This window comes from Cricetulus griseus (assembly GCF_003668045.3).
Source record: "Cricetulus griseus strain 17A/GY chromosome 1 unlocalized genomic scaffold, alternate assembly CriGri-PICRH-1.0 chr1_0, whole genome shotgun sequence".
NCBI classification, from domain to species: Eukaryota; Metazoa; Chordata; class Mammalia; order Rodentia; family Cricetidae; genus Cricetulus; species Cricetulus griseus.
Genome location: NW_023276806.1, coordinates 204185875 through 204208178, shown reverse-complemented (window position 1 = coordinate 204208178; position 22304 = coordinate 204185875). Strand labels below are relative to the sequence as shown.

Sequence of the window (22304 nt, the reverse complement as noted above, 5' to 3'; positions counted from 1 at the left end):
TGCCCATGTGTTCAAGGCTACTTCTCATTTTCTCTTCTGTTAGGTTCAGTGTAAATAGATTTATGTTAAGGTCTTTGATCCATTTGGATTTGAGTTTTGTGTATGGAGACAGATATGGATGTACTTGCATTCTTCTAATTGCCAACATCCCGTTGAAGTTCCCTTCTTTGTGTGTGTGTGTGTGTGTGTGTGTGTGTGTGTGTGTGTGTGTGTGTGTGTTTCTTTTTGTTTTCATTTTTTAATTTAAATTAGAAACAAGCTTATTTTACATTTCAATCCCAGTTCCCTCCCCTGCCCCCCACCAACCCCGCATCCCATCCCCGTTGTGCTCCCCAAGGAGGGCAAGGCTTTCCATGGGGGATCTTCAAAGTCTGTCATATCATTTGGATCAGGGCCTAGGTCCTCTCCCATGTGTCTAGGCTGAGAGAGTATCCCTCTATGGGGAGTAGGCTCCCAAAGTCCATTCGCATACTAGGGATAAATATTGATCCACTGCCAGAGGCCCCATACATTGCCCAGGCCTCCTAACTGACACCCATAATCAGGAGGTCTGGGTCAGTCCTATGCTGGTTTCCCAGCTATCAGTCTGGGGTCCATGAGCCCTGCCTTGTTCAGGTCAGCTGTTTCTGTGGGTTTCTCCAGCCTGGTCTTGACCCCTTTGCTCATCACTCCTCCCTCTCTGCAACTGGATTCGAGAAGTTCAGCTCAGTGTTTAGCTGTGGGTGTCTGCTTCTGCTTCCATCAGTTACTGGATGAAGGAAGATACCTTCTTTTTTCCACTGAACAATTTTGGCTTCTTTGTCAACAATCAGGTGTTCATAGGTATGCAGATTAAAATCAGAGTCCGATCCAATTCCATTGATCCCCATATCTGTTTTTATGCTACAAAGTCTATTTTTATTACTATAAAGTTCTTAATTTTTGACATTTTTTATTTGAATTACAAACAAGATTGAATTACATGGCAATCCCAGTTCCCTTCTCCCTCCCTTCCTCCCCTACAACCCCCAACTAAAACCCTATCACATATCCTTTCTTCTAATCTACACCTGACTCAACCTTTCTGCTCTCTCATGACCTCTGCATCCTTCTTTTCTTCCCTTCTCATTCTCGTAACTCCCTCCCCCCTCTTCCCATGTTCTCAATTTGCTCAGGGGATCCTGACCCTTTCCCCTTCTCCAGGGGACAAAGTTTGTCTCTTTTAGGGTCCTCCTTGTTTACTAGTTTCTCTGGCAGTGTGGATTGTAGGCTGGCAGTCCTTTACTCTATGTCTAAAATCCACATATGAGTACTCACTCATGTTTGTCTTTTTATGATTGGGTTACCTCACTCAGAATGGTTTCTTCGAGATCCATCCATTTTCCTGCAAATTTCAAGATTCCATTGTTTTTTTCTGCTGAGTAGTACTCCATTGTGTAAATGTACCACAATTTCTCTATCCATTCTTCGGTGGAGGGGCATCTAGGCTGCTTCCAGTTTCTGGCTATTACAAATAGTGCTGCTATGAACATCGTTGAACAGATGTCTTTGTTGTATGAATGTGCTTCTTTTGGGTATATGCCTAGGAGTGGAATTGCTGGATCTTGTGATAGACTGTCACGTCTAGTTTGTCTATTTTTTTTTCCTTCTGGATCTTGTGTTTTTTGCTTCAATCATCTAATAAGACATTGCCTAATTCAAACACATGAAGATTCATGCCTATGTTTTATTCTAGGATTTGTACAGTGGTGACTCTTTTTTAGATTTCTTTCAGAGCCATCATTAGTCAGTCTTATGTATGCTATGAGGGAGTGATCCAACTTCATGTTTTCAATCTTCATTTGATGAAAAATATTTTTCTCACTGAATTGTCTTATCACACCTTTAAAAAGGGACTGGAACATAAATATGAATGTGACTTCTAACCTCTCAATCTCATTACTTTTGTTCCTTGTTGATGCTGTTGACCTTGTTTTTATCTAAAACACACTTTTGATTCACTCATTCATTCTTTACAGAAAGGCAATTGCCAGAAGTCATCCCTGAATCTGCAGGTTTTCTGAATTCATGAATTCAAATGTTTTCTTTTGTACTATTTTCACTGTCTTTAGATTTTCCATGCAATTTTTGGAGATCCTATGCAAATACAGTCTATTTTTCTTACTTTCCTCTCTAGATGCTTCCTTTTTCCTTTCTTTTTTTTGCATAATTATCATGGTCTAGCTCCATAATACCAGTTGAATCATTGTGGCAAGTGACAACATTCCTGTCTTACTTGTGGTGTTAGGTAAAAATCATTTGGTATTTTGTCATTAAATATGATCATGGCTATCATTTATAAGGTCATACCTTTCTATTCTTGGTTGTTATGTGTTTTGTGGTGGATTTTTCTGTTTCATTTTTATCATGGAAGGGTACTAGAGTTTTTCTTTTTTTCTTATTTAATTTAGAAACAACCTTATTTTAATAACAATCCTAGTCCCTGTCCCTCCCATCCTCCCACTGCCCCATCCACTCCCCAAGGAAGGTGAGACCTCACATGGGGGATCATCAAAGTCTGTCATGTCATTTGGGGGAGGGCCTAGGCCCTCCCCTGTGTATCTAGGCTAAGGGAGTATCCCTCTATGGGAAAATGGGCTCTCAAAGTCCATTTGGTACAGAGTTTTTCAAACACTTCCTCTGCTTCTAATAAAAGGATAATGAATTTATTCTATCAATTATCTTTTCCAAAAATTCAACAGAGAATGATTTTCAAAAAAATTTACTAAAGGGATCGTAACTTTACAAAAGGCATGAAATAGTACTTTTGAAGTTGTTTGTAGATATGTCAGTCTAATGGTATCTAGCAAAATCAATTTGAAAAATACAAAAATATAACTACATGAAATTTTTTCTGGCCAAAAAAAGTACAACTGCATTTGTTGATGACATGTTCTTATAAGAAAAAAAGAAGCACAATAAATTAACAAACTATGATCATCATTGCTTTTACATACACACAAAAATACACAGTAGACTTATTAAAGACGGTCTCCATAATGACTGGCATCTTCTACTCCAAAAGTTTTACTAAAATAGACACTTGAGTTTTTAAAATGCCATTGCATTAACTTACACAAAACATATGCTACATGTGTCGAGTAAGTTATGCTTAAAACAGGAAACATTAGGCTTTAGCACATCAGCAAGCATGTTTGTCACATACAAGTTGATGGCTGTGATGCCCAGGAAAATAAATGCCCATTTATAGCTTGATTGTGCTCTGCGTATTAAATACAATGCCTTCTGCTCTAATCCGCTCAAGTATTGGCCCGTAGATCTCCTTTGTAAATGGTCCCATTAGGCCTTTGGCTTCAATTTCACCTAAAAAAAGAAAAACAAAAACAACATTTTTTTATTTTCAATTTAAATATGATGTTAAAGGTCCATTTCCATGGAACACCAGGGACAAAGGGTATTGTATTCCAAAGCAAAGCTGTTCAATCTATATGTGACTAAAATTTGAAGACCTTTATAGAAAGTCCCATCTTAGACCCAGAGAGGCTAAGGAACAAGGAGGACTCAGGGGGCACACATGATCTCTCTGGGAATGGAAAATAGAATCAGTTTTGTGGGTTGACTGGGTGGGTGGAGATGGGAACAGGAGGAAACAGGTGGGGAGGGGTGTGGAGGAAGACAGCACAGGGAGAGACTGGGATAAGGTGGGTAAGCATTTGGGAGACAATGTGGAAAACTAAAGCAGTGGAAACTCCCTGCAATGAAATCTACGGCAGTAACCCTATTGAGGATTCTTAGTAATTAACGCAGGATGTGGAGCCTGAACCAATCTTATTCTAAAAGCCAGTAAGGCTCCCAGTGGAGGGCCTGGGAAACAAGCCCAGCCACAAGACCTTTCACCTACAATTTGTCCTGCCTGAAAGATGTGCTGAGGTAAAGGTAGCAGAGAACTCGTGAGTGTGGCCAATCAACAACTGGTCTAATTTGAGGCCCACACTAGGAGAGGGAGCCCATGCCCAACACTGCCTGGTGACCAGGAATCAGAAGCTGGGTATCCCTGAGACCTAGAATAGAACCAAACAAAACTAGCAAAAAAACCAAAAAATTAGTGGAATGATTCCTAATGATATTCCGCTATACTCATAAATTGGTGCCTAGCTCAATTGTCTCAAAGAGACTTCATTCAGCAACTGATGGGAACAGATGCAGAGAACCACAACCAAACATTAGGCAGAGCTCAAAGAACCCTGCAGAAGAGGGGAAGGAAGGATTTTAGGAGCCACAAGGATTAAGGACACCAACAGAATACAGAATCAACTAGGTAGGGCTCATAGGAGCTCACAGACACTGAAGTGACAATCCAGGAGCCTGCCTAAGTCTGTGCTAGGCCCTCTGCATGTATCTTATGGATGTATAGTTTCCTATTCTTGTGGGACCCCTAACAGTGGAAAAAGGGTTGTTTCTTTTGCCTACTTGGGTGACCCTTTTCCTCTTCCTGCCTTGTCCAGCCTTGATATGACGGTTTGTGTCTAGACTTATTGCATCTTGTTATTCTGTGTTCAGTTGATATCTGTGGAAGAGCTGCTCCTTTCTGAAATGAAAAGGAGGAATGGAGCTGGGAGAGAGGGGAGGTGGGGGAGGGCTGACTGGGAAGAGCAGAGGGAGGGGAAACTACCATCAGGATGTATTGTATGAGAGAAGACTAAAGAAAAAAGAAAAAGTTTGGCTTCATGGTTTTCAACTTTGTTAATGGTGCAAAAACATTAAATAAATTATTCTTAGAATTCTGGCTTTGTCTAAACTAGTTGTATGCTTTATGACAGTGTCCCACAGTGCTGGGAAGTGACAGGGAGTCAAAAATACCAATCAACCAGAAGGCCACTAAAGGAAGCAGCTGATACTCTAGAGGGGCCTGCACTGCTGAACTATACTTTTCAGTCGTTCAGTTCTATTTAGTGTATCTTCCCTTAGGATATCTTTAAATTTACAATAACCATTCAAAATAAAAACACCACTGTAAGTCAAGGAACAAATCAGAAATATTTGTTAAGTGTAGATAGACTCCTAAGATATGAGAATTGATACACCACAGTCTATAACCCTGATGATCTACAAATGAACACCCTCTGCTACTTCAGAGCAACCATTCTCCAAAAATATGAATAAAAAGGGAGGCTTTTAGGAGCAGAGGGTTAAGGATACCATCAACACAAGCCTGAGTGTCCACTTTCAATATAAGAAGCCCCTGGCCCACAAGTGTTGAGCTAAATCAGTTCCATCATTCTGAGGTCCTGTGATTGAAGTGAATAAAAATTTGGTCTCATTCAAAGGCTTATGTTCATTCCTCACCATAATGTGGCTGCCATCCAGGTACCCTCTAGGATTGCTCATTTTCAATAAAGCAAAATATTTGCTGTCCATGCACTAGTTGACTTGAAGGTAAAGAGGAAACAGACTCAGTCCTGATGAAAATGGAACTTACCATCAAGTAACATTTTGGCTGCCATGGCCGTCGGTAACCCAACAGTTTTAGCCATTGCAGAAAAGCCATTGAAGTCTCCATAAACCACAAGATCGATGATCTTATTTTCTAAATGTCCAGAAGGATGTCTGATGCCAAAACTGTCTCTCATTACAATCATATCTTTTTCCTCAGGGCCTTAAGATAAACGCAAACATTTTAAATCATTATCATAGCTTAACCATTATTGTATTTTTAACTTTCTGCCCTTTCCCAAAGTTTCCCATCTACTTACATATGATCATTAGATAACTATTTAGGATGCTTTTTGATATGAGATGTCTTTCTGTATGCTGCAAATATGTGTTGCTTTTATTAGTTGATAAATAAAGCTGGTTTGCCCAATGGCTTAGGCATATCTCTGACTAGCTCTCACCATTAAATTAACCCATACTTACTAATCTGTATATCACCATATGGTTTTAGCTTACCAGTAAATAATGTTCTCGCATCTTACTTCTATTATGAGTCCATGGTGTCTCCCTGACTCCACCTTCTTTCTCTCCATATCTTTGTTTGGAATTCATGCCTTATTCTGCTTGGCCATTGGCCATAACAACTTTATTCATCAACCAACAAAAGCATCACATATTCTCAGCATACAGAACGATATCCCACATCAGCTTTTTACCCAAAGATCAATGAAAACTTAAAAGAAATGAAAATTTGGACTATATTCCTTTTTCAGTATCAAGTAGTCTGGTTGGTGTGACAAGGGAGAGAGAAACTTGCTCCCCAAAATACCACTTTGATATTTACCTACATTAAATGCAAAGCATTTTTCCCCTTCCTGTAGTTCCTGAACTCACCACTTCATAGTAATTTTTCTATTATTGCCTCAGACCAGTGTCCTTTCCCTCCTCTCAAATCTCTCCCTTCCTATCGCATGGCTGCTGCTCTCAAAACCAATCCTTTGACCAAACAGTCGTGTGACTCTTCTTCAGCAATGAAAACCCATGACCTACCATAGGAGAGTTTTGAGACCAAGTGCTTGGAGAATGCATCCACAATGGACTCTGCCTGAGGGACTTGTTCATCCCCCAGTAAGCCCAACCTGAAAAGCACAAGTGTTGCTGTTAGTTCACAGCCTATGTATGTTCTTCTCTGGGGAGCAGGAAAGAGCCCCTGGGCTCTTAGGAGTCAACTCACAAGTTCTAAACTTCACCAACACCGAGAAATGATGATAATGGGAATGCCTTAACTTCAGGATCTCCCTGGCTTCCCTGAGACACTGCTTCACAGAACAGAGCAGAGAGGATATATTGCAAGTTCAAATTGTAGGACATCTTAAAAGCTAATTTACAGATAAATTGTCTCACATTAATGAATAATATACCCGAGTCACATGAATGAATATTCCGAAGTCACTGGAGAAATACTCAAAGAAATCCCACTTTATCCAAGAACAAAATGAGAAAATGCTTCAAAATAGACATTTTCTAGGTCATAATTACCATCATATTTCTTCACTTACCAAATTTTTAATCCTAATATAAAGACATTATAATCTTTTTAAAGACAACTAATGAGCATTAAGCAGTTAATTAATCAAATATAAATACCAAGTGTGTGTTGTGTCATAGCCTTTTTTTGTCAGAAAGGACTAAGTCATGTGTTTTGATCTAAAGGGTACTTACCATTCAGCAGCCTCAAGCTGGGTACTGTCCCCTCCCAGCTTTGAGAAGACAGCTTCCTTAAGTGTCTCACATGAAGAGGAGCGTGAAATCCCAACTAGGTCACACAGGAGCTGTTTCTGATTGGGAAAAGAAACATGGAAAGTCTTTTAAGTCCCTAAGTAGTAAAACATCACTTATCAGAGAAATAAGTCTATCAAGGCATCAGACATCACATGAACCTCAAAAGATTGTTAGAAAAAAATGAAATGGAAAATTAAAACATAAATGATATATGTGTATGAATATATACATATGCTTGCATACGTATCTATACATCACAAATGCATGGGATTCCAGAACAATGTTTAACAATAAAAACTAAATGCTAAAAAGGGGAAATACTAAAACACTTCCTGGTCATGTGTCTTCCCATCACTTTTTCCCCCATACTCCCCCCTCACACACAAACCCCTCACATACCCTATACCAATCAATCTGTAGCAGGTTAAAGTACAAGAGACTTGCTGCTGTGGTTGCCAGTGGCAACCAGAGTTCTTTTGTAGCTTCAATAGATGAGAAAGACCTCACAGGGAATCACATTTCAAAAGAACACTTAAAAGAGTGCCCAAAGATTTTTCTTCTTTCTAAACAAAACTTTTTCCAGGGTCCTGGAAGGAAGCTAGGCTCTAGATCAGAAGTCAACCAGTTGGTTCCCAGGACCAGTGTGGCTCACTGCCTGCTTAGAAAATAGAATTTACTGGAGGTGTACCCACCCATGTGCACATGCATTGTCTATGGCAGTACAAGATTGCTTTGCAGAGGATGCTTGGCCCACAAAGCCTCAAATGTTTATCATCTGATGTTGTGCAACAAGTTTGTCACTTGTGTTCTACATAATAACTAACAGTATCCTGGGAGATCCAGAAGGATACACCACCAGGACAGCTGGTACTTAAATACCAGCCACTAGTGGGAGCTCTACTTAACATTCAGCAACAAGTCCTAAATTCCAGTCTAACTCTGAGACACCAAGATTTGGGTATGACACAGAAATGCCTAAAACTCAGTAATAAACTTATTACTCATGATCATAAATGGTCCAACGAGAGGACTGGCAAAATTCATACCAGCGTTCTCCCAAATACCACACTCAAGGGGTCCAAATGACCTATAGAACTGGAAAATTCAAGAGTGCAAAACCAAGAATGTATACATCTCCTTCCAAGGCTCAGGTAGAAGAGCCTGTGGGGTGAGTGCAGGAGCAGACCAGGCACATTAGCCCATCAACTTCTCCATCCTCCCCAAGTACAGAACAGGGAGGAGATGTTCCAAGGAGTCATCATTGTATACCAGCTACAGAAGGAACACTCTGGAATTCTTTTGAGTTCTGTGCAAAGCCGAGCTCTCACTGAGCCACCCCACAAGGCACGTATGCAGCAGACAGCACAGAGTTCTGGAGATACTCACCCAGGTGAGAGGGTTGGCCTCAGGTCTAAGAGCTTCTCTGTTGATGAGACCCAACTTTACAAATCCATTAAGAGCTTTGGAATATCCCTGAAGCAAGAATTAATGAACAGCAAATGTATATTATCCCTTTAAAGACAAATGAATTTTTAGCTTTTTTTTTTTTGAAGAAGGGTCTATATTTACAACTAATTAAGCTTTTTTCAAAAAGAGGGTTTTATCTTTATAATTTATTTGGAAATAATCTTCATTGCTGACATGGGTTCAATATTAACAGTGTCATAATTCAACTGTTTTACATAAAAGACTGTAAATGGGTGCTTTTTCATTTTCTCAGTGCTAGGTTCTGGTAGGGTAAGGGCTAGTTTCCTGGTGAATTATACAATGCAGTTTAACAGAATAGAATTCAATAGGATGGTAAGATTTTAATCTTTCTTTTATATGCTGCTTTGTTTTCTTTTTAAGTGCTAAGGATCACATTCAGGGCCTTGTGTATGCTAGGAAAGCACTCCATTGGCATAGCTTCTATTATGCTTTCTTGTAAAGGAAGGAACAATGATCCACACTCCCCTAAAAGCAGAGAACTCCTCCCACAGTGGAGATCTAGGTCTGTATAGAATATGGAGCAGGATGCCATGCTAAGACTCTGTTACCTAGTTCTCATTTTGAACATACTTATAATATCTCAAGTGTGATCTATTGAAGTCCCTATATGGTGGTTAAGAAAGCATTTCAGATTTGCTTTTAGGAAGTCCATTCAACCCTGTCACTTCTCGCAGCCTCAGTCCATGTGTTTCAAATGATGCTGATATCATCAAAAGCTCTGGAGACATAGAGGACACTAACCTCAAAAAATCAATCACAGCTAACAAGAAAAATTTATATGTTTAGCTATTAGAGAAAGGGGCAGTTGGTCACTCAAAATGGATTTGAACCTAATAGGACATAACAGGAAGCTAGAACCAACTTGATACTGTGGGAACCTGAGACCACTATAATCTTATAAGACCAAGAAATGCAGTGCTCAAATATAGCTATACCTAAAGCTGGCCTCCTACCTGTGCCCAATTCCTGGCAATAAATTCACTATTTAGAGTTGTGTCTCCTAACACTTTACTAAAATGTTTTTTTTATTTATTTATTTAACCGGTAAAGTATGTTGGAGACAGAATGTCATAGCTGCATAGTGGGCAGAGAATAAGCACCAGCTGAGTGCTCCATCCAGAACAAGACATTTATACCATTCCATGGAACATTACAGAAAAAAAGCAGAAAGACTATAAGAGCTGGAGGACAAGGAGAAGGGAAGAGAAATGCCACATTCTAGACAATATACAGTCATTGCAATTATGAACTCCTAACAACTGTGGATGACTACAGTGTATACGCATCAGCAACCAGGCAAGGGTGGAGGGGGAATTCAGGGGGCTCAGCCCCTCATTGCTTAACAATTTCCTATGGATGGAGTCAAGAAAATGGGGAAGTTCATTACCTTCAGTTTGCACCCAGTGGTAACCCTACCAGACTCCCTAATAGATAGTACCAATTCAATGATCAGACAATTAGCTCTGATCAAACTAAACAGGTCATACAACAAAACCTATTCATAAGCCTTAGAAAGGAAAAGGAAAGGGGTGGGGAGAGGGGAGGGGGAGGGGTGACAAGAGGTTAATAGGAGAAAGAGTAACCAAAATACATTATATAAAAGTATGAAATTGTCAACTAACTTAGTAATACCCAACTTATTTTCTGAAAAAAATATACTCCAACTTGATTTCTCACTTTAATTATTAGAAGAAAATTAAGCGTATATTGTACTCCAATCTATCAAAACTATCAATGTGTTTAAAACAGAGCACTTACCTTATATCTCAGAGTTCCCCTCAACAATGTGTGGGCAGATGGAATCCCATAAATTTCAGCATATCTTATACTATCTCTGTTAGGATACCCTTCCAAGTTCAGGCCTGGGAAGTAATCCATGGGTGCGACAGAGTCCAGAAAAGAGACTCCCCCTGTCACATTCACAACCTGAGGAAGATTGAAAAATAGCTGGGGCTCACAACAGTTTGTTTCTTCTGGGTTTATCTGCATTAATTATACAAATGAAACTAACAGAGCTTTGAAAAACATTAATGAAACATAATTGATACTCAACATGCTATTAGCCAAGCTGTTCCTATTGGAATAACTTGCCAGGCTTTTTCCTCAAACTTCCAAATCCTAATACATTTTATTTTCTAAACAAAGGTCTTGTTTTCAATTGATTCTTGCCCCTGGTTAAAATAGTATTATGCTGCATTAGGAGTTGTTTTGTTTGGTTGCTTTGTTTGCTTTGCTTTACTTTTTTTTGTAAGCTAATAGTATCAAGCATTTGATGGCTTGTATGCTCTGATAGCAATGACAATGTTGTTTCCTTTATCCTCACATCTCTTCTGAATACATCAGACACTAGTCTTGCACTTTTCATTTACCCAACTATCATTTATTGAATACTCATTATGCAAGTCCCAGAGATGATACAAATTATAGAGAGAATAAGGAAGACAATGAATAGGAGGCAGTTCTCATCTTCTGTTCACTCTTTGTTCACTGGGAAAACATTTGCTGAATGTTCAACAATCACCAGCAACTGCACAAATCTTGAAGCATATGTTGGGGGGATGCTGAAGAGGCAGCAGAAGGAAGACCTCCCTTCACAACAGAGACAATGCCAAGACTGTACAATGAAGCTCAACTACAACTTTCTGCTGGTGAAAAGCTGAGCGCTGACTCCCTAGAGACCCATACCCCTCCCCAACATACATTCAAAGTGCCAGGAGGCACTGTTTTGTGTTTAACTAAAGTATTACATTTCCTCTTAGAGCTTCAAGTCTGTGGTTGTCCTTGAGACAATGAAAAACATTCTGGAATGATAAAATTAGGGCTGAGGCACTGTCAAGCTGGACTTTGTCCTGCTGGAAACAATTGCCCTGTGTTTGTAAAGCTGCACAAGCCAAGACTGCAGGAGGCAGTTGCCAGGGTTCACAGGGATTTTCCCAAAGGCAAGTGGGCTAAATGCAATGCTGCCCAGAATACATTTGTGGATGAGCTCACCTGTATTGAGGTGTAAGAGAGAAAATGGAAACTAATTTGCACACAGTCAAGGGTCCAGAAGGAAATGATTACAGGGTACACAGGATGGGTGCTGTGAGGTCTTTTCAAATGAAAAGATCACTTGCAGTACACCTTCTAGAATCTCTCAGAAAGAATCCAAAGAATGTGAAGAATGCTTCCCAGTTAATTTGCTCGAAGCCCCTTCTCTAGACTGTATTGGACTTCTTCTAATAGGATTCTAGTTTTAAAAACAGCCTAATAAAGAAGACACATGCTGGGTCTCTGTACCCATCACACTTTTGTAACCTACAGCAATTCTAAAGTGCTGCTTCTTCAATTGAAGATCAGGACAATTTTTAAAGAAAAGCCCTTGCCGGCATTGTAGTAAAAACCTATTATCCCAGAGTTTAGCGGTTTGAAACAGGCAAATTGCTAAAAGTTCAAGGCCAACCTAGACTATGTACTAAAACCCTATATAATAGGAAAGAAAGAAAGAGAGAGAGAAAGAAAGAAAGAAAGAATTGCCAACTTAAAATAAATCAGCAAGTTTCATAAAATCAGATAGTTTAAACTGACTTTTAGTGATTCACTTAGAGAAACTAATGGACCTAATCCCAAATTAGCAGTATTGGTATGGAGGAACTAAGAGTTAGATTGCCTAATAGGCAGACAGATAGGGAGAGGGGCCACAACCGGATAATAATGATTTGAACTTCCAAGATGTCTGGCTTCTTCTCTCCAGGATGCTGTCTTCTTCATCTCCCACCTGACCTGAAGCAAAAGCCTGGAAGCTTAAGGCCTGGTGAACTTTTCTCCCACGACTAGCCCCTCTCCTCAAGAAGAGACTGAATTTAGGACTGCCAGTGTCCCGTGTGTCCACACACACACACACACACACACACACACACACACACACACACTTTGCAGAGTGTTCTTCTCTGTGCCTTGCTGTGTGTGTGGTTCCATGCCAGAAATAAAAGCCTTTCTTCACTAGCTGTTTCTGTCTGCTGCATTTCAGATTTTTCCCTGCTGCTATCTATTGCACTTGGGGTTTTACCTGCCACAATAACACTTCTCACCATTTGATAAATGGCGGGCAATCCCAGTGTCCTGGGTTTAAAAATAGGCCCTGTCTAGTTCAATATTCTATTACAAACTTCAGTGAAGACATTAAAATTTTGCAAAGGAAACATGTTTCTCTCTGCTCAGACAATGCTTGTGCCCCAGACCCACCATCCACAGAAGCACAGCTCATTACACGTTGTGGTTGCAGGATTTTCTGAGGCCAATTCTTTATCACACACACACAACACCCAACCAACCAATGAGAATCACACACATCTTAAATACTCAAATACACAAAATAAGTGAATAACCAGCCTGCCTCCATCTTGGGCTTCGAAGCTATCTTATAGTAAAGACAAACTGGGTTCATTCCTGTATATGATTAAATCTCTGTTTCTCAAGAATTATACTATGTGAAAGGTTCAGGCATTACACTGGCCTGGCCCTGTTACCTGGCAGAATCCACTCAGGCAGTACCCTGGTCAGCCCAGGGTTCCATGGGAACTAAGTCTGCACGCAGGTGTAAAGGACCCCTTTAAAAGACAGATCCCTGTCCATTTACTCTCTCTTCTCTTGCTCTCTTCTCTTACTCATGTCTCTCTTACCCTCCTCTCTCTCTCTCTCTCTCTCTCTCTCTCTCTCTCTCTCTCCTCTACTCTCCAGCTCTCCCCCTCCCCCACTATGGTTAATGTATCTCTCATTCTCATGTCTCATCTTGTGCCTTTTTATATTTTTAAATTTTTACAAAATAACAACACTATGCCCCACCTATAACCTTAACTACAAATGGCTCTGTACTGCCTGTTCCAGGAGACAACCACCATGCTTTTGTTTCAAAAAATTATAACCATCTTACAGTCCTTTGTTTCTAAAGGTTGTTGTGACCACCATCTTATTATGACCACCTTGAAGTCATGTCTTTGGTTGAGAAGGTTATGATAACTAACTTGTGGTTTTTTTCTGTGGGTTTTATTTTTTTTCTCAGATTTTTTTTAATTTGAATTAGAAACAAGATTGTTTTACATGACAATCCGGTTCCCTTCTCCCTCAAGTCCTCCCCTACCACTACCACCCCCAGCTAAAACCCTACCTATCACATATCCTTTCTGCTTCCCCTGGACGATGAGGCCTTCCATAGGGTGTCATCAGTGTCTATCGTATCCTTTGGGATAGGGCCTAGGGTCTTGGCTCAGGGAGTATTCCTCTATGTGGAATGGGCTCCCAAAGTCCACACCTATGCTAGGGATAACTACTGAACTACTACAGCAAGTCCCATAGATTTCTGAGGTTTCCTCACTGAAACCCATGTTCTTGGGGTATGGTTCAGTCCCATGCTGGTATCCCAGCTATCAGTCTGGGGAGCAAGAGTTCCCTGATGTTCAGGTCAGCTGTTCCTGTGGGTTTCGCCAGCCTGGTCTGGACCCCTTTGCTCTTCACTTGTCCTTCTCTGCATCTGGATTCCAGTTCAGTTCAGTGATTAGCTGTGGATGGGAAGCTTCAACTTCCACCAGCTGCTGGATGAGGGCTATCAGGTGGCATATAAGTCAATCATCAATCTCATTATCAGGGGAGGGCATTTAAGGTAGCCTCTCCTCTGTTGCTTAGATTGTTAGCTGGTGTCATCTTTGTAGATCTCCAGACATTTCCCTAGTGCCTGATTTCTCTGTAAACCTAAAATGTCTCCCTCTATTATGGTATCTCCATTCTTGTTATCTTCTATTCTTCCCCTGACTCAATCTTTCTGCTCCTTCATGTCCTCTGTATCCCTCCTCTTCTCCCCTTCTCATTCTCCTAGCTCCCTCTGCCCTCTTTCCGTGATCCCAAATTGCTCAGGGGATCTTGACCCTTTCTACTTCTCCAGGGGACCATGTATGTCTCTCTTAGGGTCCTCCTTGTTTACTAACTTCTCTGGCAGTGTGGATTGTAGGCTAGTTATCCTTTACTCTATGGCTATAATCCACATATGAGTGAGTACATACCATGCTTGTCTTTTTGTGATTGGGTTTCTTCTAGTTCCATCCATTTTCCTTCAAATTTCAAGATTCCATTGTTTTTTGGGTTTTTTTCTGCTGAGTAGTACTCCATTGTGTAAATGTACCACATTTTCTCTATCCATTCTTCAGTTGAGGGGCATCTAGGCTGCTTCCAGTTTCTGGCTATTACAAATAGTGCTGCTATGAACATTGTTGAACAGATGTCCTTGTTGCAAAATGTGCTTTTTGGGTATATGCCTAAGAGTGGAATTGCTAGATCTTGAGATAGACTGATTCCCATTCTCTTGAGGAGTTGCCATACTAATTTCCAAAGTGGCTGTACAAGTTGGCACTTTCTCAAGTGTTTTCCAGCCATTTTAGAGTCTTCTATTGAGAATTGTCTATTTAGTTCTGTACCCCACTTTTTAATGGGATTGTTTGGTGTTTTGGAGACTAGCTTCTTGAGTTCTTTGTATATTTTGGAGATTAGCCCTCTGTCAGATGTGAGGTTGGTGAATATCTTTCCCCAGTCTATGGGCTGCCATTTTGTCTTGCTGACTATGTGCTTTGCCTTACAGAAGCTTCTCAGTTTCAGGAGGTCCCATTTATCAATTGTTGATCTCAGTGTCTATGCTACTGGTGTAATGTTCAGGAAGCAGTCTCCTGTACCGATTAATTCAAGGGTATTTCCCACTTTGTCTTCTAATAGGTTCATTGTGGCTGGGTTTATGTTGAGTTCTTTGACCCATTTTTGACTTGAGTTTTGTGCATGGGGATAGGCTTGGGTCTATCTGCAGTATTCTACATGTCTGCATCCAGTTATGCCAGTACCATTTGTTGAAGATGTTCTCTTTGTTCCAGCGTATAAATTTGGATTGTTTGTCAAAAATCAGGTGTTTGTTTGTGTGTGGGTTAATATCAGGGTTTTCAACTCTATTCCATTGGTCTACCTGTCTAATTTTGTGCCAATACCAAGCTGTTTTCAGGACTATAGCTCTGTAATAGAGTTTAAAAATCAGGGATGGTGATGCCTCCAGAAGGATAACTAACTTGTTATACTTAAGCTGTGTTCCTGTAATCTTGCCTGTTTTGCCTGAAAAAAAAAAAAAAACCCATTTGAGCCGGGCATTGGTGGCACATGCCTTTAATACCAGCACTCAGGAGGCAGAGGCAGGCAGATCTCTGTAAGTTCAAGGCCAGCCTGGTCTCCAGAGCGAGTGCCAGGATAGGCTCCAAAGCTACACAGAGAAACCCTTCTGGGGGGGGGGGAAGACCCATTTGAAGATCCTCTATCCATGAGGTATTAAAAACTGTCTTCCTTACATCCAATGCTCACTTCTTGAACCCACCTTACACAGAGGTAGTCTATGTACAAGATTTTTTAAATCTTGCTTTAATTAATTTAGCCACGATGATTTGGGTCAATGGTCTTTCCCCTTGGCTCTTTGGGGTTAATTACTAAACTAATTAAGAAATTTAGAAGAGTGAATTACAGGCTGTCATTTACTTGGGACCCTCAGTCTTCCTGTGTTTTACATGTTTACTTCTAACCCATGTATAAACAGGCTGTGAGTCACACAGAAACAGATTTGAGTCTGTCTACTTGACCAACTGCCAGCGTACTTTCTACTGTATCACATGAACATATTTTTCCTTATTTCTGGAGCAATATTTTCAAAAGGATACTGACACAGTACAACATCAAGCTTCCTGATACAAGTGCATCTTCCAAAAGGCGAGTTAGAGTGGTCAAGGGCACAGGAAGCAATTAGTAATTCTTGATTTTCTAAAAGGGAGGAGGGCTTGCTTCCCACATGTATTGATTTCCCACTTTTCCCGGGAAATGTACCACCATCTATGAAGAGATGGAACAAAGAGAATACACATCACTGCCTCCAGACACATGGGAGGCAGTCAGATTTGCTAGGAGTCAGAACAGCACCAATGACCAGAACTCCCAATAACACAGGACAATGTGCTATGCTCTAATTCATAGGCTCTTTTCTAATTACTAGAAAAGTTTCAGGCTTCAACTTTAAGTCAAAAGCAGAGAGGTCTTTATCATTTTGGTTCTGTAAATTCTGTAAGGCCAGCTCTGTGGCTGATGGTGACAGTGGCAGAGGGGATGGTGGCAGAGGGGACAGAAGGGCAAGAACATGAGAGGCATTTTTAAGAAGTTTAACAATAAAGACTGGGGAACAGAGCTATAGACTTGAATCACTGAAAATTCTTAGACACAGACAATCCAAGTACCTGAGTGTCAGACACTCTGATTGAGTTCACACAAAAGAACAGTGAACAAAGGCTAGAGTGGCTAACAAACTCTACAAGAGGAAATCTGAACAAGACCTTGAAAAAGTATCATTTTAGCAGAGAAAAGAGAAGCTTCGTGTTTTTCTCTTCAAATCTCAGTGTCAGAAGAATGCAAGAAAGCCCTCCATTTAAAAAAGCAAGTTCAGGATGAAAAGTTGGTTGGGGTGGGGGACTTCAAATTCAACAAATACAACTTCTGCTGTCAGAAGTGTCTTGTTACTTTTCCTGGGCTCTCAGGAGTCATTTCCAAGCTAGGATTTGCCAAAAGACTCAGAGAAGGCCAGTAAGTCGGCTGTCGCGCAGATTACTATCTACATGGTTTCACTAATTCACACAACAAGAAGGCTACAAAGTGTCATACAGTGGTGGTGCATGTCTTTGATCCCAGAACCCAGGAGGCAGAGGCGAGCAGATCTCTGTGAGCTGGAGGCCAGCCTGACCTACAGAGCAAATTCCAGGACAGCCAGAGCTATTACACAGATAAACCCTGTCTCAAGATAGATAGATAGATAGATAGATAGATAGATAGATAGATAGATAGATAGATAGACAGACAGACAGACAGATACATACATAGATACATACATACATACATACATACATACATACATACATACATACATACATACATACACACACACAGACAGACAGCAGACAGGTACATAGAGACAGATAGATAGGAAGGAAGACAGACAGGAAGGAAGGAAGGAAGGAAGGAAGGAAGGAAGGAAGGAAGGAAGGAAGGAAGGAAGGAAGCTGCAATGTGGCTACTATTATCCTTGCTTTCAGACAAGGAACTAGTGGCAGGGTTAGAGGACAAAGCCAGGCTTCTGTTGTTGTTGCCTCCCTTGTCCCTGAAGGTATGTGCCACTGATGGACTCTTTAATTCTTGTCTTTCTCATAATTTATATGACCTCCTGAACAGAAACACCACGATCAATGGGAGCAGACATTTTCCTAGCCTTTGCGTATGACTCTATACCAAACATGAGCCAGACAGATTGCAAAAGATGAACGGGGCTGTTGACACACAAAGGGAGACAGGCTGAGGCACGTAAAGGAAGTGTGACTGGTAGGATATCAGGCAAAGATTCTGGCCCAAACCTTCCTGAGTCACAGGACCTCAAGACAAGATGTAATGCCAGTCCATCACACAGCAGAGCCTAATGCCTGGTGGACTTTACATTTGCCTGGCCTCTGGAAACACTATGAAAGATGCCAGCATGTGCACCAGAACTCGGCAGTGCCTTTCTCATCCTAAAGCATCCATCTAAAACACCCTGCTAGCTTAGTAGTGTTTGACACAGCTGTGATCCTCTGATTACTAAGTCATTTGTTCTCAAGTTCAGCTGCTTGTTAAAAATCACTAGGTGAGCTTTGAAAATTCTCCATAGCAAACTAAAATCTTCAGGAATGAGGTTTAGGCATCCATACTTTCCAAACTTTCATTATGATTCATTCAGTATGAACAGTCAGTCATATCTATGAGTCATGCTGATATCACAGGCATAAGTGACCAAGGCTAACAGAAACACTCATCTTGTTTTGTAGGAAATCCTGTCAAATAACAAACTACTTGATTGCTAACAATACTCACCCTAGTGTATGAACTCCTTCCTCATAGCAAATAGAAATTTTACAGCCCCTAATGAATCATTCCTCTTTTCTCTCTCCCTATATACTAGCAGAGAAGGGAATTTTCAAATGATCTTCCCACACACTCACAAAAAGATGAATGTTTGAGGTGACCATTATGCTAATCACGCTAACCACACTCACACAATAATTGCAAAAATAAATATGTTACATTGTATACCATTTATTCATATATCAACCTAAAATTTAAAACTTTAAGAAAAAACTTTAGTCCTGAAAATTATTTAGATTCACAAATAAAGTGAAAATTTATACTATGAATATTAGAAAAAAATTCTTTTTAATATAGATGTGAATGCATTCCTTATCCTAAAGGACCAAAACTGGAACAAGGTAAGGGAGATGCCTAGGATAACGGATTCACAGAAGAACCCTCAGTCTTGATACATTTTCTTCCCAAATATGAGTCCTTCCTTCTAGTTAGAAGCACACATACAAAGACGGCTGGCTACAATGTTGATGCCGCCTGTGTCCCTTGCTTTCTCTAACTGCAGCTGTGTTGAGTGTCTTATTCCACCTGTCTTCCCCCTTATAACCGTGCTCTCTCATGAAAGACAGTTCTCCTTCCTGGCTGTACATTCCACTCCTCAAGGACCAGCACATCCTCTTCAGTTACACTCTACTTCCCAGCCTCAATCTCTTCTCCTGGGCTAGGAAATTGAACTCTTGTCTGTAGTTCTGTGGCAAATTATATTTTTGGAAATTGTTCCTTGGATTATAGCTGTTTAATCCAGTTTCTAGCTCCCCTAACACAAAAAGAAATAAAAGAAATGGCTTTGGAGGAGTTAAGAACATGACTCAGCTAGTAAGAGCACTGGTTACCAAGCTTGAGGATCCGGGTTTGAACCTACATGGTAGGAGAGAATGAGCTCTTGTTCTTAACCTCTAGTTGTGCACCATGGCTCGCACAGGTATGGGTGCACACACAGACACACACACACACACACACACACACACACACACACACACACTAAATTAATGTAACAATAATTTTAAGAGTGTTGTAGTTAGATAAAACCAGGATTGAGTCTCAGATGGTGACCTTAGCCATCCTCTCCATGCCTAGATCTCATTATTATAAAAATAGTGAAAATAATGCTAATATTGTTAAATAGCATATGGGGAAGAAATACTAGCTTTGTTCTCTAATGCTCCAAATCTTCCATGCAAAGGGGCACTTTGTAGCCACAAATTCTCTGAAATCGAGAATGTCAGTCAGTTAGTATAACAACCTTTGGTGACTATTTCAAAGTCTAACTCAGTTTGTGTCATACCGACAATTACTTGAAAGATAACCAGCATTCCAATATGGAAGTAAGGTAAGAAACACATTTTCAGAAGCAGCCAAGGAAGGAAGAATGAACACAGGATTGGTTGAAAAAAAAAATCAAGGCGACCTCATTAAATGGAAAAGGAAAACATACACTGGGAGATAGCAGAGGAGACGAGGGATCGCAGGTAGCTTAGCCGCCATCAGGCAATGCTGCTGTTGGGGAAAAGGGTCCAGAGTCCCTCCAGCCACCACTGCAAGCGTTTCTCTCTAAAGTTTCCATGATGCTCCCTTACCTCTCCATTGAGCAGATAGCTAGCTGGTTGCATTACGTTCATCAAGACGCCCACTGGACTCCAGCTGAATTTATATCGTAAGGGATTATCTGAACATTCAGGGGCTGGAAGGCCACCACAGTAGGAAACATAAGACTCAATCTGTAAATAAGGAATAAATGAAGACAAATCAACAATATTAAAAAGAAATATTATTTAATTTGCTAATCAGGGCTAATGATATAAATCTGGGAAATGTGCTATTATTACTTATGTTTTGAAGTATTGAGGCTTTCAAATATAAATCGTCAAAGTCAAATACTTATTAACACAGAGCTACACACACACATATATATGAAAATGTATATATACAAATATATATATATATACATATATATATATATATAATGTTATATAAAGCTCCACTAGAGATAATAGCTAAATTTTTATCTACTTAAAAATTCCACTATTAGAACTGGAGAGACAGGTTAGCGCTGAAGAGTGCCTGCTGCTCTTGCAGATGACCAAGTTTGGTCTCCAGCACCCACACTCGGCAGCTTACAACTTCCTGTAACTCCAGCTAGTATCAGAGACTCCAGCATGCCCTTCTGACCTCTGAGGGCATCGCATACATGCAAAGATACATATATGCATAAGTGAAAGTGAGACAAGCCTTCAAATAAATAAATTAAATTAAATTAAATAAACAAAATAATTCATTAATTCACTTTTTCTCTGTTGATTCCTACAACTTTTATCTTCTGGCATATAAATACATATGTGCCAGAAATTAAAGTACTTTAATTTGAGTGACTACATCTACATATACAATAATTCATCATGTATAAATACCTCATTAGTCACCAGACTGATATCCAAAGTTTTTTCCTTCACTTTTAAATGGAAAACATCAAAGAATCTATCTCAAAGGCAAAAATTGTTATTAAGCAAAGATATTATAGTAGCACCGATTTCTCTAACACTCAGTTACTAAGACTCAAGTTGTTGTTTACTCTGCAGAGATATCTGCAGATACCACAGTTTTTTCCATTCCTAGTCAAAGGATGAGCTGTAGTACAGCAAGTCGGTAGTGAGAAGCAAAGAAGATCTCATCTCTGCTGAGAAGATCCCATCTTGATCTTTAATGCGTTCCTAAGTGGAATTCTGCATCAGAACTGGGCTCACCGTGGCTCCCAGCTCTTTGGCCTTATCAATTGTTTCCATTGCCAGCATGTGATCAAGACCAGGATCTAATCCCAATTCACCAATGATGGTGATGCCAGCGTCATCCACACTGCCACAGGTGGAAAAGAAGAAAATGAAAAAGTCAGACATGAAAGAGAAACAAGGCCCTGGAGGCACCTTCCTGGAAGGGGAGACTCACCTCTTCTCCAGTTCTTTCATGGCTGGTGTGATGTAGCTCGCAGTGATCATGTTGACTCTGTTTGAGATGCATGCTTTGGCCACAACAGGATGCAACGCATAAGGCAACAAGCTTAAAACAGAGGGAGAAGGGATTCAGAAGCTTTGCTTCCCAACCCTCCCTCCCTTCCAAGGTGCCTAAACTGTACTATAGCTCAGTCCTAAGAAACAGTGGTGGTGCATGCCTTTAATCTCAGAACTCAGGAAGCAGAGGCAACAGATCTTTGTGAGTTCAAGACCAGCCTGACCTACCAAGCTCGTTCCAGGACAGCCAGGGCTACACAGAGAAACTTTGTCTCAAAAAACAAAAAACGAAAAACAAAAAACAAAAAAATGCCCAACTAAACAATTCTCTCAGAAATGACCAAGGTCTTCCAAACTACAGAAACAATCATCCTACTGTCGACCCCACAATGAGCTTCAGTACACTTTCCATAATTTTTCTTTTTAGTTTTTTATATTCATTCATTATGTGTACATATGTTTACATGGACCATAGATAAATCACAAATATCTCATGATCCAGGTATTTTGCCTCTAGTTTTCTAACACTGAGAGTATACATACACCTGCCAAAAGACAAAAAACTAAGTATATAGCAACATGTGCATAACAACCCAAGTGAAAAAACAACTAAATTCCACCAAAGTCACAATA

General features: G+C 40.2%; 1 protein-coding gene across 2 annotated transcripts in view; it reads right to left on the bottom strand.

The window, feature by feature from the left end:
- Positions 1 to 2573: 2573 nt before the first annotated feature.
- Aass (aminoadipate-semialdehyde synthase) overlaps positions 2574 to 22304 on the bottom strand; it is a 60994-nt gene continuing 41263 nt past the window's right edge. Inside the window, exons 16-24 of one of the 2 annotated variants that reach the window (XM_027389978.2) lie at positions 21610 to 21720; positions 21411 to 21519; positions 20247 to 20387; positions 10441 to 10608; positions 8581 to 8667; positions 7135 to 7250; positions 6463 to 6551; positions 5459 to 5635; positions 2574 to 3342 (exon numbers count right to left, since the gene is read on the bottom strand). In XM_027389978.2, the coding sequence (XP_027245779.1) occupies positions 3224 to 3342; positions 5459 to 5635; positions 6463 to 6551; positions 7135 to 7250; positions 8581 to 8667; positions 10441 to 10608; positions 20247 to 20387; positions 21411 to 21519; positions 21610 to 21720 (1117 nt within the window). In that variant the 3' untranslated portion in view covers positions 2574 to 3223. The remainder of the gene's footprint in view (positions 3343 to 5458; positions 5636 to 6462; positions 6552 to 7134; positions 7251 to 8580; positions 8668 to 10440; positions 10609 to 20246; positions 20388 to 21410; positions 21520 to 21609; positions 21721 to 22304) is intronic. The other variant, XM_027389977.2, reaches the window with a different exon arrangement.